Source organism: Manis pentadactyla, chromosome 1 (assembly GCF_030020395.1).
Source record: "Manis pentadactyla isolate mManPen7 chromosome 1, mManPen7.hap1, whole genome shotgun sequence".
Lineage (NCBI taxonomy): Eukaryota > Metazoa > Chordata > Mammalia > Pholidota > Manidae > Manis > Manis pentadactyla.
The window spans coordinates 116194538-116218280 of NC_080019.1; the positions used below are offsets into that span (position 1 = coordinate 116194538).

The window sequence follows — 23743 nt, forward strand, 5'->3', positions numbered from 1 at the left end:
TGTTTCCTGGGCTCCTTCCCCACTTGGGCTGCTGCTCCAGGCACAGTTCTTAGAGTTTCCAGCCTCCTGAGCTCTCAGAATAACAAGAGCAGATTCCATGGGCCTGGGGCTGAGGAGGTTTCAATGCTGGAATCTTTGAGGTGAAGGTCAGAAGGAAGTCAGTGTGCACCTACTTTCTGGCAGAGCCAGGGGATTGCTCGCTTCCTCACAGTTTGCGGGCTGCCCAGCGAGATCTGCATTTTGCAGAGCTTTTTAAAGAACAGCAAGGAGGCAGATGGTAGGAGCTGGCTCCCTTACTTGAATTTTGGGTTGTTTTTCATTACTTTCCCCTCTCTTGATAGGGGCAAAGCTGATGATGCATGATTAAAGCTTGGCCAGAGAAGAATGATTTATTTCTATTTTATTAGGCAAGGAAAGCAAACTGATGTTTATAGAAAGTCTCGTGTTTGCAAGATACATGTCATCATCACAGTTACCTGTGAGGCAAATATTATTACCCTCATTTTACTGATGAGGAAGTTAGTGCTGAGAGAGGCAGGGTAACTAGCATAAGATCACTCCAGCAACCTCTGTAGTGAGTTCCCTGTAACTGGTCACCTAGCTGAAATTTGGACCCCAGTCTATTTGTCACTGAGACTGTGCTCTTTCCATAATGCTTCCTGAAGTCAGGAGGCAGCATGATACAGTGCAATGACGGTGTGTTCCATGGTCAGACACAGGACCAAACACAAGCTCTGGGTTAGTTCTGTGAACTTGTATTCCTTCCTTCCTTGCCTCCTTGTCCAATGTTCTTGAGAGCCTATTGCATCCCTGTCAAGCACTGTGCTAGAAGCTAGGAAAATACCGGTTCACTCCAAGACCTGACCCTCCTAGAGCTCTAGTCTGGTGGTTGATGCAGACCCTGAAACAGACATTTATGATGTAGTTGGAGAAGTGCTTGGGTGGGGGTGTCCCAGATGCTACTGGAACACCTAGAGCTTCTCTGATGCCAGGTTAGTGCTGTCTTGTAAAATAAATACTGGATTTTAAGGGGTTAGTATCAGAAAAGATGTTAGTATCTCACGAATAATTTTTATACCAATTACACATTGAAATGATAACATTTGGGGAATGCTGAATTAAAATAGTTTATTAAAGTTAATTTTACTTGTTTTTTTACTCTATGTGGCTACTAGAAAATTCAAATTTGCTTATGTGGTTCACGTGATATTTCTATTGAACAGCTCCAGTCTAGAAGAAGAAAAACATGGGATGATATTTCCTATCTTAGTACAATGATCCAAGAACATTTATCATGCAGCCTCCCCAAGAAGGAAGATGAGAGGTGCCTAACACAGAGGAGTTTCCCTCCCTTCTATCATGTAAATGGTCACTGTACAGGGGATTGCTCACTGTGGGACCCTCAGTTCTCTGAGAATGTGGAGAGGGAGTCAGGTGACAGCTGCAGAGTTTCTCATTCAGCTCCCTTGAGGATATCTTAATCTTTGGGTTCAACATCTTGAGAGGTAATTGTTGTAATCCTTCCCTCCTCTCTCCACAAAATAAACAGTGCTGTCTATCGATGAATAAATGTTGCTTATTGTCATGGCCCTTAGCCATCTTTTTCTTATTTTAGCAAAAGAGAGCCATGTGAAATATTTTGAGTGATGACTGATTGATATCTTCATTGGATTAAAAGAGTAGAGGAACCATTGCATTAAGGATAAGGTCTTTTCTACCTATTAGATTTATAAACCTGGGAAAAGGTCTTGGGAACTGACTACCCTACTCAGATGGGCTCCTCAGAATGTGAGGTCCTGAAGGCTAGGTAGCTTGCTTAGGGTAGCAGAGGCAGCCAAGATGGAAGGGGCCTGGAAGCCAGTCTCCCGATCTGCCTGTTCAACACACATCTGCACAGAACACTGCTGCTTCTTCCTGAGATGCTCCCTTCCCAGCTCCTCCTTTCCAGTCTCCCCATTTGGTATTTCATCCTCTTCTGACGTCTTCTCTCTCTGACCCAGTGTCTTCCCTTTATTATAAGTCAAAAAGATCTAGACAGGTTAAATGATGGGCAGAAATTAACAAGACAAAAGAACAGAAAAAAATAAAAATAAAAAGAATCTGAACAGACACTACCAAAAGAAACCAGGGAGACCTTCTTGGCCTGGACAGAGGTTCAAGTGCAAAGACAACATGGGTGTCTTTGGAGAGGCATGGATTTGGAGTCAGAGGATCAAGTCTTGAGGCCTGGCCATGTGGTCTTGGAAAACCATATTTTTTCCTCATCTTTAATCAACCTCACTGGGTTGTTTGGGAGGAGTAAATGAGACTACATTTCTGAAAGGACTTGGTGATTTGTGAAGCATCACACCCACGGTAGTTATTAGATGCTGTTGGCTGTGAGGGCAGGATGAGTTAACAGAGTGAGATGGTTGCCAAAGAAAACTGATTTGGTATCCAGGGCAAGGGATGTGGCTCTGCACTTGTCCACCCGTGTCAGGGGGACTGTGCTGTACTCAGTCCTGGAATCACATTTTAAGAGGGACCTTGGCAAGCTGAAGTTCCAGAGAAAGTTGAATAGCTTTGGGTCTGAGAGCCATGACATAAAAGGGATGATTTAAGGATGTAGAGGATGTTTAGTCTGGAGACCAGAGAAAAAAAATAAAGAGTTAGCTAGGACAAGGTAGCTGTTTTCAAATATCTGAAAGCTGTCTTGCAGGAGAGAGGTGAGGTTTATTTTGTGTTGCTAGCGGCCAAGCCAGGGCCCAACGGATAGGAGTTAATGGGAAACATCTTTGGGTGTAGCAGGAGCCTATTTACAGCTCAGATACCTCTCCCGAATGGGCTCCCTAGGAAGGTAGTGGGCTGCCCATGAGCAGAGGTGGCTGTGTGAGGGGAGCTGTGCCCTTGAGTCTTGCTCCAGCTGAGAGTTTAGGCCTGGTGCTCTGAAAGTCCCTCCAGTCCTCAGACAGCCATCATCTCCTTCTGATCTTTCCTTCTGACCTCCTCTCGTTGCCATTTTTGCTGCCTTTGTCTTCCTGTTCCCTCTGTGAAGGGCTTTAGCGTTTTAGATGAAAAAAAAAAATCTTTCTGTAATAATTGATAGTCTAGTTTAATGGAAAGTAGGAGGGAAGAATATTTGAAAACAAAGGCAGTTTTGTTACTTTTCAGGACACACAGTAACCTGTTCAGTGGGGGAGAAGCAGGAACCTGCCACATGATAGAAAATCTTGTAAGTACTATAGCAAATGGCTTTTTCTTCCCTATTGTTTAAAATGCAAACACAACTGTTAAAGGCCTTTGTTCTTGAACGGACTAGCATTTTCCTTGTTCACCCAATTCTTTTGCTAGCTACAAAGATTCAAGAGAATTCTCACTGTAAGAGTTCTATATCACAAACTACTTTCTGGATTTATAATTTAAGTATTTTGCTGATTTGGTTACATCAAATTCTGTAGAGAGGTGTTTTTTTAACTTGTTGACTCTAGAAAAGCCATTTTCTTGAGGAAAATATTTTTCATGCATAGTTAGTGTTGCTGCTGGGAGGGTGAGAGCATAGCCGCCTCTCCTGTTAAGTGGGCAGCCACGTTATTTCCAGCATTTTGCACTGTCCTGGGTAGCAATTAGGCATCTGTCTCACACTGCCCCACCTCAAACATCCCCACCATCATTTCAGAAACCTCCACTCAGACTCGGAAGCACAAAACAGAACTCAGGAGATGCAGGTGGAAGGAGGAGGAAATGGGTAGAAGCGAGTGACTTTCTAGTTAGTTTTCCGAGGCCAGAGTCCTTGCCCAGCCCAGAGGATGACAGCAGGGACGTAGAAAGTATGGAGGGCTCAGGGCATGTGCCCTGGGGCTTTTGGAAGCCATTTGTGGCCAGAAGAGTTTGGAGAGACAAGAGCAGTTGCTCTTTAGTTCCTGGGGACCAGGTTATCTGGGTAGGAAAGTGGGGGCTGAAAAGGCAGCAGGAGCCTGCGAGCAGCTGTAAGGCATCAGCGGCTTCTTTCTGTGAGGCTGCGCCCCGTGGAAGCCCCAGTTCCTGCCGCATTGGGCCCTCACCTCCTTGCCTAGCCCCACCCGGGTAGAACCTTGAACCCTTGGCACAGGATTGGAAACCAGCTGATGGACTTGTCCTTAGGGCTAAATTCCGGGGTGGGGGTGGGCAGCCAACACTGATGTGAAGTCCTCAGCCTTGCTTCCCATCTGCTCTTTCATCCCTAACCTGCTTCTCTCTAGGTCTCTTCAGGCTAAGGGTGGTCTGCTAAAGGCTCCAGCTTCTGGCTTGTCTCTGTCTTCCCAGAGAGGTCCTGTTCTCCCAGCAGGGTGTGGTGGAGTGGTTCTCAAACTTTTGTGGGCACAAGGGGCTATCTACCATTCCAGTTTGTGAAATACCACATTTCAGGGTCCCAGATCATGATTCCTGAAATCTGGACTTCAGGTGTTTCTGATGAAAGCAGTCACGCCCCACACTTGAAACACTAGCTTAGAGGAAAGAGCATGAATGTTGGGTTTGAGGGAGATAGAACTGGTGACTTATTGTGTTATTTGTTGAGCAAAGTAATTACCATTTCTGATCCTTTTTTCCTCATTTATAAAATGCTAATCACCTCATAGGGGAGTTTTCAGATGGCAGTGAGGTGAGTTATATGAAATGTTTAGTAAGGGCTTATTCAACAGGATTTTTGGCTTCCTTTCCCTCTCCTTCAACACCAGGAAAATGGCAACAGAGGGTTTCCATTATTCCCAGTCCTGGCATATCACTGGTATTCCCCTGGCAGTGGAAAACTATGGAAATGCTACAGAATCGTCTAGGGGAACCTGCACGTCTCCAGTGCTTTGTGGCTGATCAAACTATCTGGATTTCTCAAGCAATGGCGTGGACAGAAACCACCAGGCAGACAGAGGTCAGCCATCTGCTGTCATTTTTATTTGCAGTAAACCAAAGAGTCAGGACATACATGTACATAGTACGTTACAAAATGAGTCCACGGCACTCTATGCAGGCATACAGGCAGGCTCAAGCAGGCAACCACCATTATAGAACAATGTATATATGGGTGGGGGCTGGGGGCAGTGGAGGTGGACAAGAAAGAAGGGAAGGATCTGGACCCTGGTACTGCTTCAAGCTTGGGTGGTAGAGTCCACATTTGCGGCAGCTGTTGAAGTGTGGTAGGACCTCTAGCTTCAACTGTTGCCCAGGTTCACCCCCAAACACTGAGGTTTAGCTAAGGTCTCCAAGAGGAAGCAGTGCTTTTCCATCCGTGGTAATGAATTCTCTCCTAACACACTGGCAATTCGAAAGGGTAAAAAAAGTATGATACACAGAAGGGAAAATGCTTATGCTTCAGGGGTTGAGTATGTGTGTCTGTATATGTGTGTGCATGAGTATGTGTATAGGTGGAGGGCTTGTCAAAGAGTTTCCTTATAGGGTTTGTTTTCATGTTGGCCTCCCATATCAGATGATTTCTGAGCATGATCAGTCCTCAAGAAGGAAGGGAACATTCTCCATTGAGGAGCTAGTAGTAGTGCTCCAGGGCAGCAGGGCTGAGGGAAGCCTCGGGCCTGGCAGAAGACCCATGAGAATCTGGACCCTGCCTTCTCTCCTATGGCTGAAGCATTTACCCCAGGTAAAGAAGGCAAGATCATTGAAGAGGAAAAGTCTTTAGAGGCCCTGTTTGGTGGATAGAGAAAGAGAGGTCCCAGAAAGCTACGGGACAGGTCCAAGGCCACGCAGCTGGGGCAGGATCATAGCCCACTCCCTGGGCTGCTCTTGTTTCCCAGGCAGGGTGTCTTCCCTCCTGCCATCACAGGATATGGAATGCCACCCTTCCACAGTAGTTTCTATGGAACATTTGCCAGACTTTTCCAAGACAGAAGGGTCTTACTTATTTCCTGCAGGGAGAGAAAAGCATCCATCAGAACCCCCTTAGCAGTGGCTTCTTGGAATTATGATTACCTTGCTAACAATAACACTTTCTCTGAGATATCTCCCGAGTATTGAAGATGACGGTACAGAGATGCCCAAAAGTTTACTTCTTCCCATTCTATGGAAGAGGGCAACTGTGCTATAAGCCAGTTCAGCAACTTGCTGTAGGACCCTCTTCTCTTTAGGTGGGTCTCCTGCCTCCTGCCATCTGGAGAAGAGAGAAAGAAAGAAATGCTGCAGGCTTTGAAATCTACTTCCTTATTGGGTGACCTACACACCAGACACAGTGCCTCTATCAAGACTATAAGCCACCTTGGCAGGTCCACACAGATCAAAATGGGCAACATCCGGAGCACAGGGCTCCAAGCACAGACCTGGCTTGCCTCCTACCCAGAGGCCTGGGAAAAATGGCTTTGAGCGTAATTCTGTATATGGTAACATAGGAACCAATGCTGAATGACCACTGTTTGTTATTCAACTGCAGTCAACAGAGCACAGACATTTTGCCATGTTGACCACCAACTCAGCTTGAAAAAAGTTGGACTGGACGACATCTAAGGAAGGGCCTTTCCAACCGGCGGGGTCTATGATTCCAGAACTCCCTCTGCTCAATGGATTTTTCTTGTAAATTGAGATGGTTTATCAGAAATTGTAACTCCTTTTGGTTTTTTTTTTGTGGGTTTTTGTTTATTCTGTTTTTGTTGATTTGACAGAAGCCTAACTCCCTTAAATTCTGTGGCCTCCAGTCTCTTTGTTACTGGTTCTGCTGTTTTCATACTGAAACTAATACCTTTCTGCTCTGGGTTGTTCAACTAGGTTACTGAGGGTTAAACTCAACAGGTAAAACACCTGTAACCACAAAGATGCTTTGTGCCTGAGACTCAAAGATAAGAGAAAAAGGAGAGTAGCATTGAACAAAAGGGTTTAAATTAGACATTGAGGACAACTTACTGATGGGAGAAGTTGTGAGATACTTGAATGCATCCTGAAATTGGGCCCTGGATGATGTACTCTGATCTTGCCTGGGCCTTTTAAGCACAGACCTGCCTGGAGATAACTAAGTGGGTTATCTGAAGATGTCCCCTTAAGATTCCACTGATTCTCTGATTTTATGTATATATTAAAATGCTCTAAAAATAGATCACAGGGGAAAAAAAGGAAGAGAGACATCCTGAGAATAAAAGAAAGAAGAAAATGTGGAAGGAGCAGGCTTGGGGGTGGGTGGAGATTGGAAAAAATTGAGAAAAGGTAAGAGAACCTCACTGAAACATGTTAAGAAGTTAGGACCCAGTGTCTGGCAAAGAGACATTGTTTAATAACAAAATATTTATTGATGAATAAATACATTAATCATTCTCTCCAGCCCTGTTTTACATGTGGGAAAACTGAAGTATGACTTGCCCCAGTCCCCACTGCTAACTGGTGTCAGGGTGGGAAGTAAGGTGGCCCCACGAGAGAAGCAGTGCCATGCTGAGCAGTGGGAGAGGAATGGGTTGTCCCGGCCGACGCCGTGTGTGCAGGAAGTGTCCCTGGGTGGTGGCTGCGAAGCCTAGGACGGAGGGTGAGAGCGCCCAGTCTGCTCTGGCGCTGTCCGAGCTGCCCAGCCCTGCAGGTCCGAGGCAGCAGACAGGAGCCCGTCACCGCCGAGGCCTCACCAGCCCCTCCTACTCCCTTCCTTTCCTCAGAAATCTTCTTTTCCTCTTGGGAGCCGTGTAAAACAGCCACTGAATTTGGAGGTTGCGCTCGTGGCCTTCCCTGGGTTTCTCTTTCTCCTCATTTCCCTTCGAGTTTCCTGAGTACAATTTCCAAAAGTTTCTCTCCGCCTCCCGAAGATGCAGTCTGGGAAAGGATGGGAGCTCTCCCTAGGCCCACGGGACGCAGGTCAGTTTCCTCAGCTAACCTGCCTTGGAGAACGTCTGACCCAGCACCACACATTTTTTCCCTTTGGGGAAAGAGGGAATTCCTACCGCTCTTGTCTCTCCCCCACCCCTGGGCCCTGCGCCCTGCGCACAGACACCTCCGGGGCTGCAGGGAGGCTTCCGCCTGCCGATCCCAGCTTCTTTTTCCTCTCATTGCTCCTCTGCAGTGAGCCAAAGCCCCTGGGACTCATCGTGGAAGAGAGCCCAGGAAAGGGGCAGTGGCACCGTGAAGGGGGCTCAACACATGCCAGTGAACTTGGTCTTTTGAGTACTTATTTCCCCCTCAGGAAAACTGCCAATTTTAATCACTGGTATATAGGACAGATCATTGTGCATCCTCTCCCTGCTGCGGGCATCTAGAACAGTAGTACAGATAGGCCTCTCTGTTCCGAGGAGATAGAGAAAAGGAAAATCACAGTGCCTAGACAAGGCAAACATGAGTGTGCTCCCAGGAAGGCCTGCCAAGAGCTCTTATATAAGCTCCAGTGAGCTCATGTGCTTTCACGCCCATCAGCAGATCCTGGGCTTCAGGGACAGGGGTTAGGCTGGAGGAGGGAGCGCAGAAGAGATTGTGTTCTTCCAAAGAGGGGGTGCTCTGGGCAGAAAACATGTTCCTACTCTCAAGATGATGAAAACAATTTCCATCTTAAAGTCAATCAACATAGGCTTGTATTCGTTATGGCAGTAATGTCAGGCGAGGAGAAAGTGGTGCTTGTTCTTCTGAACCCCATGGTGTGGGGGGTGTTTAATGAGTCAAAGGCATGCAGATGTGTACTGGGGGCATGGGTAAAAAAGCTTTTCTTTCTCCCTTGTGGGAAGCCAGATGGGTGCTCAGTTAGCTCTGCCAGTCCTCAGCCGGGAATCAGGCCTTGGTTCCCAGTTGCTGCTGCCACCTAGGCTGTTCTTAAATAGGAAACATTTCACTTATTGACTGAGGCCGGCTGAATATTCTAGAACCTGCTGTTACTCATTTTGCCTACTGCCCTTCTGTGTGGCAGTATCACTGAGCTGGGAGACTTTTGCAAGCAAACTAACCAAACACCTTGCCCAGAACATTTGCAGTCAGTCTGCCCTGATCCCAGCTCGGCAGCTAAGCACAGAGCAAGCTGTATGGTACCTGGTTCCCTTACACTCTGCCTACTGAAAATGGTATCTCACCTTGCATAAGGGAGACAATCTTCTCAACCAGGCTTTCCAGACATTCTTTTGGGGGTTGACACACTTCCAGTTCAGTTATGTCCCAGTAGCTAACTGCCCTCCACTCCCTATCAGGCTTCATTTTCCTCACATTATGGGGACAATAACTACAACTGTTTTTTCTATGATTAAATGAATCTGCAGATATGATGTTTCACCTGTGGAAAATAATCCCACACCCAGTCTTTCTGTAACTACTAATGCTATAAACAATTTTTATTTCAAAAACAAGAACATTCATTGTTCAGGTAAATTTCTAACTCTTCCATGTTGTTGGTGCTTAGAGCCCTTCCCCATCTGTGCCTTTTGAGAATTTAGCTAATGCTCTGCTTACCTTCTTTCCAGATCAATCAGGAATGTTTGAGCATAGCTAAGACTTTCCTTACCCAAAACTTTCTCCTCATGAATGTTAGAATGATTGTCCTGATTAACCTCTATTTGTGACAACTGGATTCAGTCAGTTGAGAAATGACTGAGCTCCAATGCACAACATCCTGAAATCTTCTTCCTCCAGCAATGTGATACACACAATCTTTAATGCTTAAGAAAGGATTCCCTATATTGCCGTAAGAGTATTTTGGTGGTTGATGTCATGACATCTATAATTTACTTAAAAATATTTCAGTGTAATTTGGCTACCCAGAATATGAACTTAGATACAATATGAAGAAGAACTTCCAACATCAGCACTCTCTGGAAGAGTCATACCAGAAGATGATCATCAAAAAACCTCAACAAAGATCCAGGCAATGCTGCAGTTGTAGCTGCATTCATCCCACCGGTTCCTGGACTTGCCACTGGAATGAAGAAGGAGATAGCTAAGCTGGCCTGTGCATACAGTAAAACAACAAATTTGACTAGATTTATACTGTTGGAACTCAACCAAGAATTAGGAGAAGTGCAAGTAGTGCTCCAAAATCTTACAACTACAGACTATCTACTGTTAAAAGAACATATGGGATGTGAACAGTCCCCAAGAATGGGTTGTTTTAATTTGTCTGATTTCTCTCAGACTGTTCAAGTTCAGTTGGACAATATCCACCATATCATAGATAAGTTTTCACAAATGCCTAGGGTGCCTAACTGGTTTTCTTGCTTTCTCTGGAGATGGCTGGTAATTATAGGTCTGTTTTGGTTATGTAACTGTATTCCTATTTTGTTAATGTGTGTACACAATTTAATTAGTAGTTTAAAACCTACACATGCTTAAGTTACTCTACAAGAAGATATGTCAAAGAAATAATCAATCTTCCCATGTTTTCTTCTGTCTGCTACTCCTATAGCTTTTATTCTTCCTTCCTAATTACAACCCTTAAATAGAATTCATGCCTCAAATAGAATTTACCGAGTATCATAATTCTTCCAAGTGATAAAGATACCTCAAGACAAATACTGGGCATAAAAGCCACAGGGCATAAATCTGCAAAGAAGTAAAAAGCTAACCTTTTCAAACAATATTGCTTCTCTCTCACTTACCAACTTTACATTTCCCTGTATGGCCCTGGAAGATGACTGGTTAGCCAGAAACGGGTAAGATTCCTCAAGGGAGGAACAACCTAAGACAGGCACAGTCACAGGGGGGCCATCAGGTGAGAAATTGGGGATCAACAGCGGTGAGGCTTAGAACCTCACCCCCCATGTTTTGAGAGAAATCTTCTGCATCCATGGATGTTTTGTTGCCCTTGTCTAGCTTGGATTAACACTTAGTCTACAGGCACACACCTGATCATCTGCATTTGCTCTCTAACAGCACTAAACTATGTTTTCTACCTTTATCTTGCATCTACCTACCACTTCAGTATTTTATTAAAAAAAAATAATAATAATAATGGAGAAATGTGGGATTCACATATAAATCAAGTATAAAAATCAAACGAATATTCATATTTGACCTGATTGTTTACAGTTCATAATGCGTGATCAAAACCGAAAGTTTCTGTGATGACTGCCCTTGTACTGTTCACCATGTAAGAACTTATTCACTATGTAAGAATTTGTTCACCATGTAAGAACTTGTTCGTTATGCTTCAGAAGATTGGAGACTGATGAGAATTAGGCTTGGGGTGGATTAATGATTGTGCATTGAGCATTGAGTCCCCTATACAGAATTTTATTGTTGTTAACAACCATCTGATCAATAAATATGAGAGATGCCCTCTCAAAAAAAAATTTTTTTTCTAAAACTTCACACCTAAGGAATTCTCTCTCAAATAAGAAGTATAAGGTAATTTTAAAATGTTTTAGAAGGGTTATTTTGAAAGGATGCTTTTTTTATGTCTGGACATACTACTTGGGACCTAAATAAGATCATGTAACATTGCATTCGTTTTGATATCCTTACGGAGGTCAACCAGCTCTTGCTTATTACCTATGCACTAAGCAGGCTTATTCCTGTAATACACTAGCTTTATGCTTTATGCTTTATGCTAGTGTATGTGTTTCCACTAACCATTTATTTCCTCTCTCTCACTATAGTATTTATAGAAATGTATGTGTTACTGCTAAAGATTTAAATTAGTAACTGTAGAAAGGAGAATTATATTGGTATAAAAGGCTTGATCTGTCACCATCTCTCTCTTCTTAGTCATCTCTTTTCTCTTAATCTGTTTCTATTAAATCTCAACAAAGATTATTTTCAGGAACCATTTAATATCTTAGACTAAGAAATTAAGAGAAAAAGAATAAACTCCTTTTTATGCATAATTTCTGAATGACAAAAAAGGATAGGAATCAAATGATATGAATTGTATTTGCTTTTCCTAAGGAAAAGTAAATTGAGGAAAATACTTCTTTCTTTTACTCACCCACAATTGTTTTGACTATTCAGTGAATTAAACTTTTAATACAAAAAAAAAATATTTCAGTGTAAAAAAAGATAAAACAAATACGGCAAAATGATATCAACTGTTGAATCTAAGTGACAGGTGTGTGTATGTGTGTGTATACACATACTCACGACTCTTTTGTCTGTTTGAAAATGTGCGTAATAAAAAGAAATTCTTCCCACATGTTGTGATTCCAGGAAATACATTTGACTTGGGACAGGGGGTTGGTGGTGGAGAAGTTTAGGAGGCTGACAGGGAGGGAATGGGTGGTGGGGATTGATTAATGCTCTTAGGTTTTTCATCATTACCTTTATGCCTGGTGGTAACAGAGTATGATGATTGCAAACCCCAAACAGAAGTTCAATGACATCCTCTATTTTTAATATCCTCCATGCATGTATGGTTTTTAACGCTTTCCATGCACATGTGGTTCTCTGAGTTAAAAGATCTAATTCTCAATCCTTTTACCTCTAGGATGTTGGGAAGAAAGGAAATATTCACCAGGAAAATGTTCTTTTCTTGAAGATCATGCCATTTTCTGGTAACCAACTGGTACCAGTTTTCTTAAAAAAAGTAAAAGAGACAAAAAAAAGTAAGTTCATTAATTACTTTGAAAGTACTATTGTTTAATCCAACAGAAAATGCAGACTTTCTGGAATCTTCTTCTGGATTGCTGCTTATTTAGAGGGGTTTTAAACTTCATTTCTAAATAAATTACCATTTTATTATCCCCCACCTTGTAGTTCTTGCTAAGATTTCATTTTAAAAAGGATTTTTTGTTCAGAAAGAAAAGATTTTTCATCATTCTAGAAGCAGTCTTTTTATCCCAAATTACAATTTAACTAACAGATTTTTAAAAGGTATTTTGAATCTCTGTTCCACCTTTAAATATTAGTTACTAAATTCTGATGTTTGACTACCTGACCTCATTTCACTTGCTCCTGATCTTTAATATGGTTTTTGTATATCTTTTATTATGATCTTTAACATTATGTGAATACTCTGAGCTGGTTCTGTTCTTCACCACGTGTTCCTTGTTAGCTGTCTGTTCTCTGAATTGTGTCTTAGGAGGTGGCCTCAGCTGGTGCCTGGGCCAGAGGACCTAAGAAGAAGGGAGGTGGGTGAGGTGTACATACCTCTGCGCTGCCCAGATTGGCTTCCTCTCCTCAGTGGGCTTCTGTGCCCAGACAGAGGAATGCTGTTCCCCACTCCAGCTGTGGGGCAGGGGGAGGAGAGGGACCTGGACTTCCAGTTCGAGAAGGAAGTCAGTAAGTGGTGCAGAGGGGATTGGTTCTGGGTAGTAAATCCCATCACCATGCTTGAAGCTCTGAGGAACCATGGATGGCACTGCAGACACAACTAGGGACTTTGAGGGCAGATACTGACAGATATGAATTCTGGATCTCCTGCTATGAGATTTGCTCTGTTTCTCAGTTTCTTCACTTGTCAATGGGGAATTATATAGCACCAACTTCACAGGGTTCTTGTGAAGTTTGAAGGTGGTCATATAAGCAAGAGGCTTTGGACCAGATCATAAACGATAGTTATTTAATAACAATTTCATTAATGCCTCGACATTTCCATTTCTCATTAACTCAACTTTAAGCTTTTTTTAAAAAAAGGATTTCTTAGTCTTTTCTTCCATTTTTAGACTGTAGCGTTCATGCTCATCTCTGCTGCCCATATAAATTTGCTAACAAATCCAGTTCTCTAAGTCTTTTCATCTCATGGATCTGTATCTTATTATGCTGCTCTCTTACTGTGTTGTCACTCTACTTCTGTGCTGCCTTTTTTATTCTTTGTCAATTCTGACCTGATTCTTAAGAAGTAGATTGCAAATATTTCTGTCTTTCTGTCCAAGTTGAATTTCATATTTTCTGAATCATGAAGCTGCCCTCCATGTGACCTAGAAAGCCCTTTGATGATCCATATTTAGCTTATCCATCACTCAACAGATGTCTGGGTAGTTAAAGGCCCCCATGAGCTCCCTCTACATCCTGTGGTTTCAAGTTCCTGAGCTGTTAGTTAAAAGCTTTCATCCCCTCTACCCCGCCTTCCCCTACCCATTCCAGGGTAGAAGGACAGATACCCACTTTAGCTATTCATTAATTTAAAAAGTATTTGCTTATTACTTACTATATGTTCAATACCAGGCTAGATGTTATCCTCTTTGCTTCCAAATTTCATTTTCCTAATTTGACCCATTTAGAGTAGTCTTCCATGTGTTCTGATTATTTCTCTAGAATCTTCTTTGAGCATCCAATTAAATTGTCTCTCTTACCCGCAGTGTTTCCTGACCCCTGGGAAACTTGGAGGATTAATTGCAAACTCTGGTGTCTTGCTATAATGCACCTGCCATTCCATCTACAGATTTCAGGGTAACAGAGCTTCGTCGTGGGCTCCATCTAAGGGAGCTTAACTAGCAGCTGAGGCTCTAGAGCTCTGTTTGCCACCCTACACCTTGGACATGAAGAATGAAGTAGTGACAAGGGTAAGAATGCCCAGCAAGTTTAGCAGCTTACTTCCAAAAACCCTTGGTTTTCTGTGCCCCTGGTTTCCTACAGAAATGCTCATGAGGAAAGATGTCTCTCTGCTGTTTGAGCTCTTTGGATCTCCCTATTAGACAGCATCTCTTGGCATCTGAAAGGCAGCCTGCCATTCTGTTCTCCTGTGGAACACAGATGGCCCAGCCCACGCCTATCACTAATGAGGATCACATGCAGAGCCTTCTTGCTGGAGGCTCCCTCAACAACCCTCGCCCTCCTTCCCCGTGCAGGCCAGTCACTGTTGACCATGGCATTTAAGTCTGAGAAGGCTGCTTGCTGTTCTCCCACTCACAGAGTTGAATAGAAAATCTATTAGGTAGCCCTGGGAAATGAGTTCCATTGAGCTAGAATCTGAAACATTGAGGATTAAGGGATGGCTGCCAATTGGATTGCAAGGGTGAGGTTTTGGGTTTCAGCTGTCCACTGAGGCTGTTGAGTTTAAATTTGAAAAAGCACTGGAAGGTCTTCAGTAGGAATATGACTAGATGGCTGTCCAGAGGTTGACCAGGTAGGTTATCAATTTGTCGATGTGTAATCACACATAGGATGATAGTAGGGTTGGAAACAGATGAGAATGTTAGAGGCATTAAAATATAGTAGAAAAAGCATAAATTCTGATGTGTGACAGACCCATGTCAAGTCTTAGCCTGGCTACCTGCCATCTGTTTGACATTGGACAATGTACTTTACCTTTCTATGCAGTAATTCCTTTATCTGTGAAACAAGTACAATGCCCATATCACAGGCCATTTTGAGGATGAAATGGGTTAGCACAGGAAGAGACCTTGACACGGTGCCTTGCACCCAATTAGCAATAAATGGGAACTCCCTTTTTGATCTCCCTTCCCTGTTTTCTCTCTATAGGAGAAAGTTGAAAGATGTCCTCCAGTATGATGAAACATCAAGGTGAGCTAAAATCAATGGCTCCATGTGAAATTTTATGCAATTTGACTCTTATTTTATCCAAACTTGATTGATATTTGAGATGTGGGACAGTTTCTTTTTCCTTGCTATTGCAAGTCAGATGCAGGTCTGGTATTTGTGACAGGAGAAGAATTCCAAACCACTAATATGGATCCCAATGGAAATAGAAAGTCTCTTTTTTTCTTAATACTGTAGCTCATTCCTTTAATTCTCCAAGCTACTGAGGAGAGATCACCAGCACTAGTTGCCACTGAGGGTGCCAGTGAATCTGGTTAATCCTGCCCTGTGTAGGTGTGGTCTAACCAGTCAGTACCCAATGATCCAGAAATCTCTCTGGGAGTCATTTTTCACTCTTTCACTTAACAAGGGACACTTTTGAACAAGGCAGATGAACCAATGCTTGTTTCCCACCTAACCAGGCCAAGGTTTTTCCTACAAGAGCAGGTGACTGTTCTATAGACTGGTTCTGGTCTCTAGAGCTATGCAGATGAAGTTTGACCCCTGATAGCTATCATGTTTCCCCCTTAATTTTTCTCCATTCAGAGGACAAAGAATCCAGATCCTTGATTCTTGCTTGAAAACATATAGAGTGGAACAATAGCAGTAGTTAAACAATCACATTGAGGAAACCAGAAAGAGTATCTTATGAATGGAGACTCTTTGTCCTACAAAAGTACTTTATGGAATATTACTGCTGAGGATGGTTACTTGTATGTTCCCATTTCACTGAGAAGAAGAAGAAATAGTGGGCTTAAGGCAGTGTTTTTAATCTATAGATGTTGACAGACAGATAAAGGACTTTATGGTTATTTACTGTGTGTTCTTAGAGGTAAGGCTCTCTTTGTATCTCCTAGAAGGGGATCTAGTACTTGGTCATAGAACTCTTTGCATGGAGCATTTTATGGATACCAGTTATTGTGAAACACATTTTAGGAAATTATGGTTTCAGATATGCTGTGGAGACTTAGACCAAGCATTTGAAGTACTTCCTGACTGGTTGTTTTTGGATCTGGGAAGCAGTGGTCAAGAAACCCTATGACGTTCCCTTCTTTGGAGGGCTGGTAGACTCCTTCTCCCTCCCTTCTTCCTCTTTCCTTTTCATATTAGCATTAGGTACCCACCTGCCTGGGAGTGTTGAGGTGTGTGCTGTGGCACACACCTTGAGTGCTGCGACAAGGAATCCAGGAGACTAGATCCTTCCCATGCTCATGATTCTATTTTTATGGATCCCAGTTGTGGGAGTGTTCCATGGAAGGTACAGCCTCACTGGGACAGGAGGTAACTGAGGGTTTTGGCCAAGAGGAGAGGGGGCTAGAGATGGGAAAAGTTGATGCAATTATTTTTGGCAGGAATTGGAACCAAAGCAGCAGGAGAGAGTAAGTTTTAAGACTCTCTGGCAAAGTAACTTCCTAATCTGTCACTGAGGATGTGTAAAAAAGTGATTAGTGGGTCTCTATATTTATCATGATTACTCACAAATATGTAATTTACATAATATATACAGCACATTAAGTACTATGTCACCTTATATAACGTGCATATGTATAATGTATATGCATGTTATGTAACGCCAGTCTGGAGGATCTTCCAGATTCTGCCAAGTATTTCCTAATTTATTTGGCAATTTTAACATATCTTTTCCATCTGTAGAAAGAACTCTCTTGAGAAGAGCTGGTCTATAACCCAAAATATAATAATTTTACTAAGTCTATCTCCATTCTCAATTTACTAGAGGAAACCCACAAAGATCAAGTCATATGAGATGCCACTCCTAGCTCATTAGGCCAGGGACGAAATGATGCACTGAAGTTTCCTGCTTCATTCTTTCTGTAGCTAGTGGGGTAGAACCATTGGAACAAATGGGAACATGTCTATGGCATGGTCAGAATCAGCAGAAGATGAGGTATAGGGACTGAATTCTCCCCTCACTGCTTAACTGTATGCCTTTGAGAAGTCACTAAACCTCATTAAACTTCATTTTCCTCATTATTAAGATTGGGATAATAATACAGTCTCTGTCAACCTCAGAGGTTGCTGTGAGGACCACCATGATGAGATACTCTGTGAGAAGAAACCACAGTCACAGTAGTTAGGGAATGAGTTGCAAGGTCAGGTTAAACAACAACACTAGACTTACTGAGGTCACCAAATCAGAAGTAAATTTCTGCTGGCTTGTTATACTCTGTGGCTTTCAGGAGGACTTGGGACACATCTTTCAAGCAACACTGCAAGTCCCATGCACTAGAGTAGAGCAGGCTGGGGCCAGTCTCTGCCTCATAATCTCTGAGAACCAATTTTACCTGTTGCTACTGCCATGTCTTAACAGTCTCAATCTTGGAGGATTAAGGCTGAAACACATGCAAAAACTTCTGTAAATGTCTTCAAATCAGTGACCTCAAGCCTGAACCAACTTTTATTTCAGAATCAAGTGGCTTCCAAGAGAGTACCTGCTGTCATTCTGGAGCTAGTTGGTCCATCACCAAGGATTCCATCATTCAGGATATTCTTCAGGTGGCCTGGTTTTCCCCTTGCCCAGTGTTCTGCACTGGTCCGTTGAGCAGGATGGTCCTAGATCTCCATCCCAGTTGGTGCTAGATGACTGCTTCCTTCAGAGTTAAGATCAATTTGTATGCACAATCTTTATTTTCCCTTCCTTGTGCAAAGCTCTTGACTCAGTGCAAGATTAGTGGGAGCTCAGTGGAACAATGTCAAGTGGGCCCAGGTTTCCTCTGGAGAAAATCTCGGAGGGGATGGAGTCCCAAGGAAGCAAAAGCGCTGAGGCAAATGTTTCTTTCTACCAATGAAGCTCTACATAGACTCATCTCGGGAAAGGAGGCTAACGCCAGCACCAGCTGCATGAAGCTCACTGACCGGTGCCAAGGCCCTCTGGGTACTGGCTGGCAGCACCTTGCAGAAAGGGCCTCAGTCCCCCTGTGATTCTCCACTCAGGCCGTCCCTACAGCCAGAGGTGTTTCCAGACTAAGATACTATGATGACCATGACGTGCCACAATGTGGAGAGTTTAATCTGATGATCTGTCTGGCACCTTCAACCTCAGACCTAATTCTCACCAGGTCAGGTCAGAAAGAATCTCGGGGAAGCATCCTAAGGCCCTCATTTTCTCAGTGGACATGTCCCAGCCACACGTGGGCTGTGCATTCATTCTCCCCTGATGATCTGGATCCAAATGGAGTCATTTCTCAGTGACCAGAAATGACCTTATTCCAAGATGTGTGTTCTTTTCCCTATTAAATATCTTCTCAGTGGACCTTATTCTCAAACCACATTAGCCAAGATACCATGGACAAGTCTCTTAATTTTTCCAAGACTCAGTTTCCCTATCTGACAAATGGGAGAGAAATCCTGCCCAGGATATCTTTTATGGTTGTTTTGAGGATCTAGAAGAGGAATGCTCAGTTTCTTTATGATAAGAAGCCACTTCATTTCCCTTAAATCTCATGATCACCATAGGGAAATGTGTCTTGACAATGAAATGGTAGAATAGGGGAGTAAGAACCTTCTTTTCCTTTCCCACTTTCTGCTCCTGTATTACATTTTTTTTTCCAGTCAGGAAAAGTCCATCAGTAAATAAATATTTATATTTATATATAAATATAAATATATATGCTACATATATGTACACACATGTCAGACCATCAGAAGGGCTTCTAAGTCATACTCTGGGAGTGGTAGTTGCCAAGAGGCAAGAGAGCATCACCTGGTGGTTTGTATCCTGGTCTGCTCAGCAAAAGGCCCTTTCTTCCCATCTTCTCTGCCTTCAGGAACAGTCTGCCACCAGGGCTTGGAACTCAAACAGGAAACACACTTTGGCTTGAAAAAGAAAGAAGCTGGGGGTGTTTTTTTTCCTTCCCTTTTTACACAATATTATGACACCAATTTGGAAAATAAATCCCAGTTTCTCTGCTTTCCCTCCCAGGTGTTCACAGAACTAAGGAAATAAACACATCTAAGGTGTGCTGCGCAGACGGCTCAGAGGCTTTGGGAGCCGTCTCTGAATAAGCACACCGCCACCAGGAGAAGGCTTGGAGAAAGTAGCAAGTGCCCATTGACAGTGGGGAGAACCAAGAATGGAAACACAGCTTCTCACAGCCTTTCTGCCTCCTCAGCAAGTTCAGGGAGAAGTTGCTGCTCGAAGACAACCAAGAAACCAACGTGCACTTGCTGAGCCCTGCCAGGGGTTATGCTCAGAGTTGGAGGCCATTTGTCTCTGTACAGAGGGACCTTTGTATGTGCGAGTGGTCTGGAATGGGAGCACTTTCCCTTGGCCACATCTGATCTTGCCATAGGCAGGAAACCTGCTCCTTGTGAGCCTCGTGAGGAAACTTGCAGGGCTGGTGGGAAAAAGGGGAATTTCTTCTTCAGTCTCAGAAAGTCCCGCTTGAGGCCTTCTGGGAATGTGGAGGTTGCTGCATGAGCCAGCCACACTGTGGTGGGCCCTAAGTCCATTCAAAATTCCATTGGCACTGGCTCTGTTCGGTGTGTCCATTGCTGAAAGAGAGAGAATGTATGGCAAGGTGAAGGTTGCTTCCTGAAGGGTGGCTTTGCTTCCACTGGTTAGAGAAGAGTGTGTGAATGTGTGTGTGTGTGTGTGTGTGTGTGTGTTACAGTTTCTCGTTTTCTCAGTTGGTTTAACTGGCGTTTGGCACATTGTTTAGTCTTTTGAACGGCTCTTCCTCCTCAGTGAAAAGAAGCTGCTCTTCTGGGGAGGCCCCATCATCATGGGTGCTTGGTTCTTGTGGGTGATTTTAATCTAAAAGTAGAGGCAGAAATGAATTAGTGGCATGCAAATCCCAGTAGCCTATGGCAGACTGAGTTGCAGAGAAAGGAAGGCAGGCCAGCTTTGGGTTGGAAGGAGTCTATGCAGAAGGACAACTGTCCTTGAACAGCTTCAAAATTGGCAACTGGACCCTGATGGGGCCTGGAGTTTGGCACTGCTGGAAGTGAGGGGCGGAAACACTGGGGAGAGACAGGTGTGAGCGTCCCACATGGTGATCAGCTCGCACCTGTCTTGTGTCCTTGCTATTCATAGACTCTCAAAATGTCACAGACAGAGGAGAACTCAGGGACCATTGCATTTGACCCCTTAGCAGGACCGATAAAGGAATGGAGGCCTTGTTGAGGCCTGCTGAGGCTTACATTAGCCTGAAGTCACAGAGAGAGGGGCAGAACCGCTAGAATCCAGTTCTCTAGATTCCCAATCCCCCCTGCTCCTGGCCGTTCCTGCCAAGGCAGTGCAGAGATGTCAACTGGTAGTAACTCACAGCTGAGGCTTCTGGCCTCTGACTCAAGCAACATCATGTGGAGAGTTTTCAAGTGAGTCCCTTTGGTGTTTCCTCTTTTCTTAACCTTCTAGGGAAAACCCAATGTTCTTTTAAAAGCATATTTTTAAAAATTTTAGGTTTTATGAGTATTTTCTCCTGCAAACCTCAAGTCAATTAGAAGTGAAAGACTGGTGAATTCTCATTTTTGCCCTACGTTATCCTCAGGGCATGGTTTCAAAATGTTTAATTCCTATTGAATGTGGCCTGGTAACACTGCCATTTTAACCATCTGCATGATCCGTCCATCAACATTTGTCTAGTACGACACATGTTCAGATAGGAAGATAACGTGGGAACAAGAGGAAGTTAGGATTCAAAGACATGGGTTTGGGTCTGAAAAGACCTGGGTTTGGTCCCAGAACTCCTACTCCTTTGCTGTAAGCCTTTAGACGAATCATTTTACCTTCAAAGCTATGCTGGCTAAGCCGGAAGATGAGGATAATAACATATTGTCCTATTTTCCTCTTGAAGCGGTTGTGAAGATCAATGATGGACTGTCAGTGAAAGCCCACAGTTAAGTAATTATTATCTTACATTGGAGGAGTAGGAGAATGTGTCTCTATGAGCTCATTCTCAGGGTTTCTACCACATTATTGGAAACGACGGTGTGATCACCAAGAACAGAAGAATTCTTGAAGAGAGAGGCCCATCAACAAGTTTAAATGAATGTGGAATAAACTAAGTGGTGTCCAAAAGAAGTTAGGTAAGGAATGAGAAGAGCCTGAATAGGGCAACTGAGGAAGAATTTTAAGATTTGCAAGGAATGGAAGGAAATGTGTTGGTAAAAGGAGAAAGGGGATGGCATTGGGTAGAGGAGTCACATATGAGCTGGTTAAATGTGGGCCTGGGATGGGAAATGAAGTCCAGGATACAGGTGGGTGAGCTGGTACAAGGCTTTAAAAGGGAGGTGGCTGAGATTTGCTTTGATGTGAGCTAATGGGGAACTATGATAATTTTCTAAGCTGGAGAATAACATGATGAAAAAAAGAGTTTGAGGGAAAATATCCCACAGCTGTTGTCAGGCTGAGCTGGAGTCAGGGAGAGCCTACTGCAAGCCAGGTCTAAATTTATAAGGCCCTGGGATATGGAAAGACAAAGGTGGGACCAAAAGACAATCAGCACAACCTGGGTGGTGGAATCTGAGGGCGACGGCTGTGTTGGTCTCCACAGCCCTGGAGACCTGGAAGGGGAGTAAACCTGCTGCTGTGTTGTGGTCACCAGAGAAGTAGACCAAGAAGTACACCGAGCGCCGTTTTGTGTTATGGGCCTTATTATGGGCATTGTGCCTGTTCCAGAATTCATGGTGAGGGACCGACACCACTTACCTGTGGTATGAAACTTAGCGCTCTCTGACGATGGCGATCTGTGGAGAGTTCCTTGTGGTGAGCCTGCCCTCACTCTTCAAGGGAAAGAGCTTCATCTTACTCACGTTGGTATGCCCTGACCCACTGCCCTTTCAGAGTGCACGCTGTGGAACTAGTGACTGATGTGCAAGAAGCAAGAGAGCGTCCTGGGTGGAGACGATCATGTTTGGGGCAGACAGTGCCAAGTGGTGCAATGCCTACATTTCCCGCTGATGGAGCCCATTTTTTAGACCATAGAGGAGCCTTGCTTCTCCTTTTTCTCCCTCTAGCTGAGCAATTTATTGCTTGTTAGCATCTCCAGGGAAAAGAAGAGGAAGTGAAACTCAAATCCCTCCCCTCTGGTTTTTCAGCAGTTTTGACAAAGGTCTTGATGGGATAGGTCCTGGGTAACATGAAATTTTGATGTGGTTTGTGGATTCTAGTACTGCAGATAATTGAGAGCTCACTATATGTTCATACACTGAACGCAAGAACTGTGAGATCATTTCCTCACTCCCAGTCAAAGAGATGTCAGTCTTTTACTCCCTTACCCCCAAATTAGGAGAGGTCAGTGAATTAAATAGTTAGAATCTCAGTGTAGACCAGTAGTTCAATGTGGCTAAACCTGCATCCCACGTCTCTTTAGTTAGAACTCAAACTTCTTTGCTAATTGGGCCTGTCAGGCAATTAACTAACATCTTTGTGATTTTCTTGAAGACCTTTCATGACATTTACAACATCTGAGGAGCACTAAGAACAGCAGCTCCATGTTCTTTGTTCTCTGCTCCATTACAGAGAAAACCGATCCAGGGGACTCTTGTGTGATAGCTCAAATTCACAAAACGACTGCAGCATGTAATTTCCCCTTTAAAATGGAGTACATTTTTAAATTGCACTAGTTGGGGGGGTGCGGTTTGCTTTGTTATGGGGGCCGTTTCCCGAAAATGAACACATTTTTATTATTCAAGAGAAGTAATAAATGGATGACTCCTTCCTGAACTTTGCCCTCTCAGGGCAAGTGATTCAGATCATGATCAGCACAATGGTCAATAACCATAAGTGTGGACCCATCCCAAATCACCTAGGAAGTATCTGAGTCTTCCCTAATTTCAGCTGGAGAAAAACAGAAAGGCACAAACCCAAAAGGTCTCAACTAGTCTCTGTGATATTTAAAAAAATAGTTAAGGAAATATTCCTGCTTAATGTTAGTCTAGGGGAGCAAAAAAGGGCTTGCATGATCTTTCAGGTCTGAGTTATTTCTGGGTTCTGCAACTTCTAAGGACACTCTGCTTCATAAGAGTGTTTCCTACCATCAGAGGCTTGCAAACACAGCTGGACAAACAGCAAACATTTTTGCTGGGGGAGGAGGAGAAGTCTGGGCTTTATTGATAAATTGAGAGGTTGGACTAGATTACCGGTTCTCCAAGTATGGTCCCTGGACCAGCAGCATCAGCATGTCCTGGGAACTTGTCAGATGCGAATTCTCAGGCATCCAGACCTACTGAAACAGAAACCTAGCCGGCTCTGTTTTAAAAGCCCATCAGGTTATTTGGATGCCTACTCAAGTTTGGGAATCACTGGACTAGATAACTAGAATCCTTTTCAATTTTGAGACCTTGCTATTAGCTAACTCTGGGAGAAGAAGGTTCTTAATTTTAAGGCTCAAATTATGCCGCCTAATGGCAAAGCATGAGAAGTCATACAGTGCTGCAAGGACGAGGCAAGTTTTCTTAGTAATAT

The 23743-nt window shown here is 43.6% G+C and overlaps 1 protein-coding gene across 8 annotated transcripts in view; it reads right to left on the reverse strand.

Moving 5' to 3' along the window:
- Nucleotides 1–5971: 5971 nt before the first annotated feature.
- Nucleotides 5972–23743, reverse strand: part of DGKG (diacylglycerol kinase gamma) — a 198697-nt gene continuing 180925 nt past the window's right edge. For 6 of the 8 annotated variants that reach the window (XM_057500889.1, XM_057500886.1, XM_057500870.1 and 3 more), the window contains one exon: nt 11881–20089. In XM_057500889.1, the coding sequence (XP_057356872.1) occupies nt 19991–20089 (99 nt within the window). In that variant the 3' untranslated portion in view covers nt 11881–19990. Of the gene's footprint in view, nt 6116–11880; nt 20090–23743 lie in introns of those variants that run through there. The other 2 variants (XR_008997165.1, XR_008997166.1) reach the window with 2 other exon arrangements.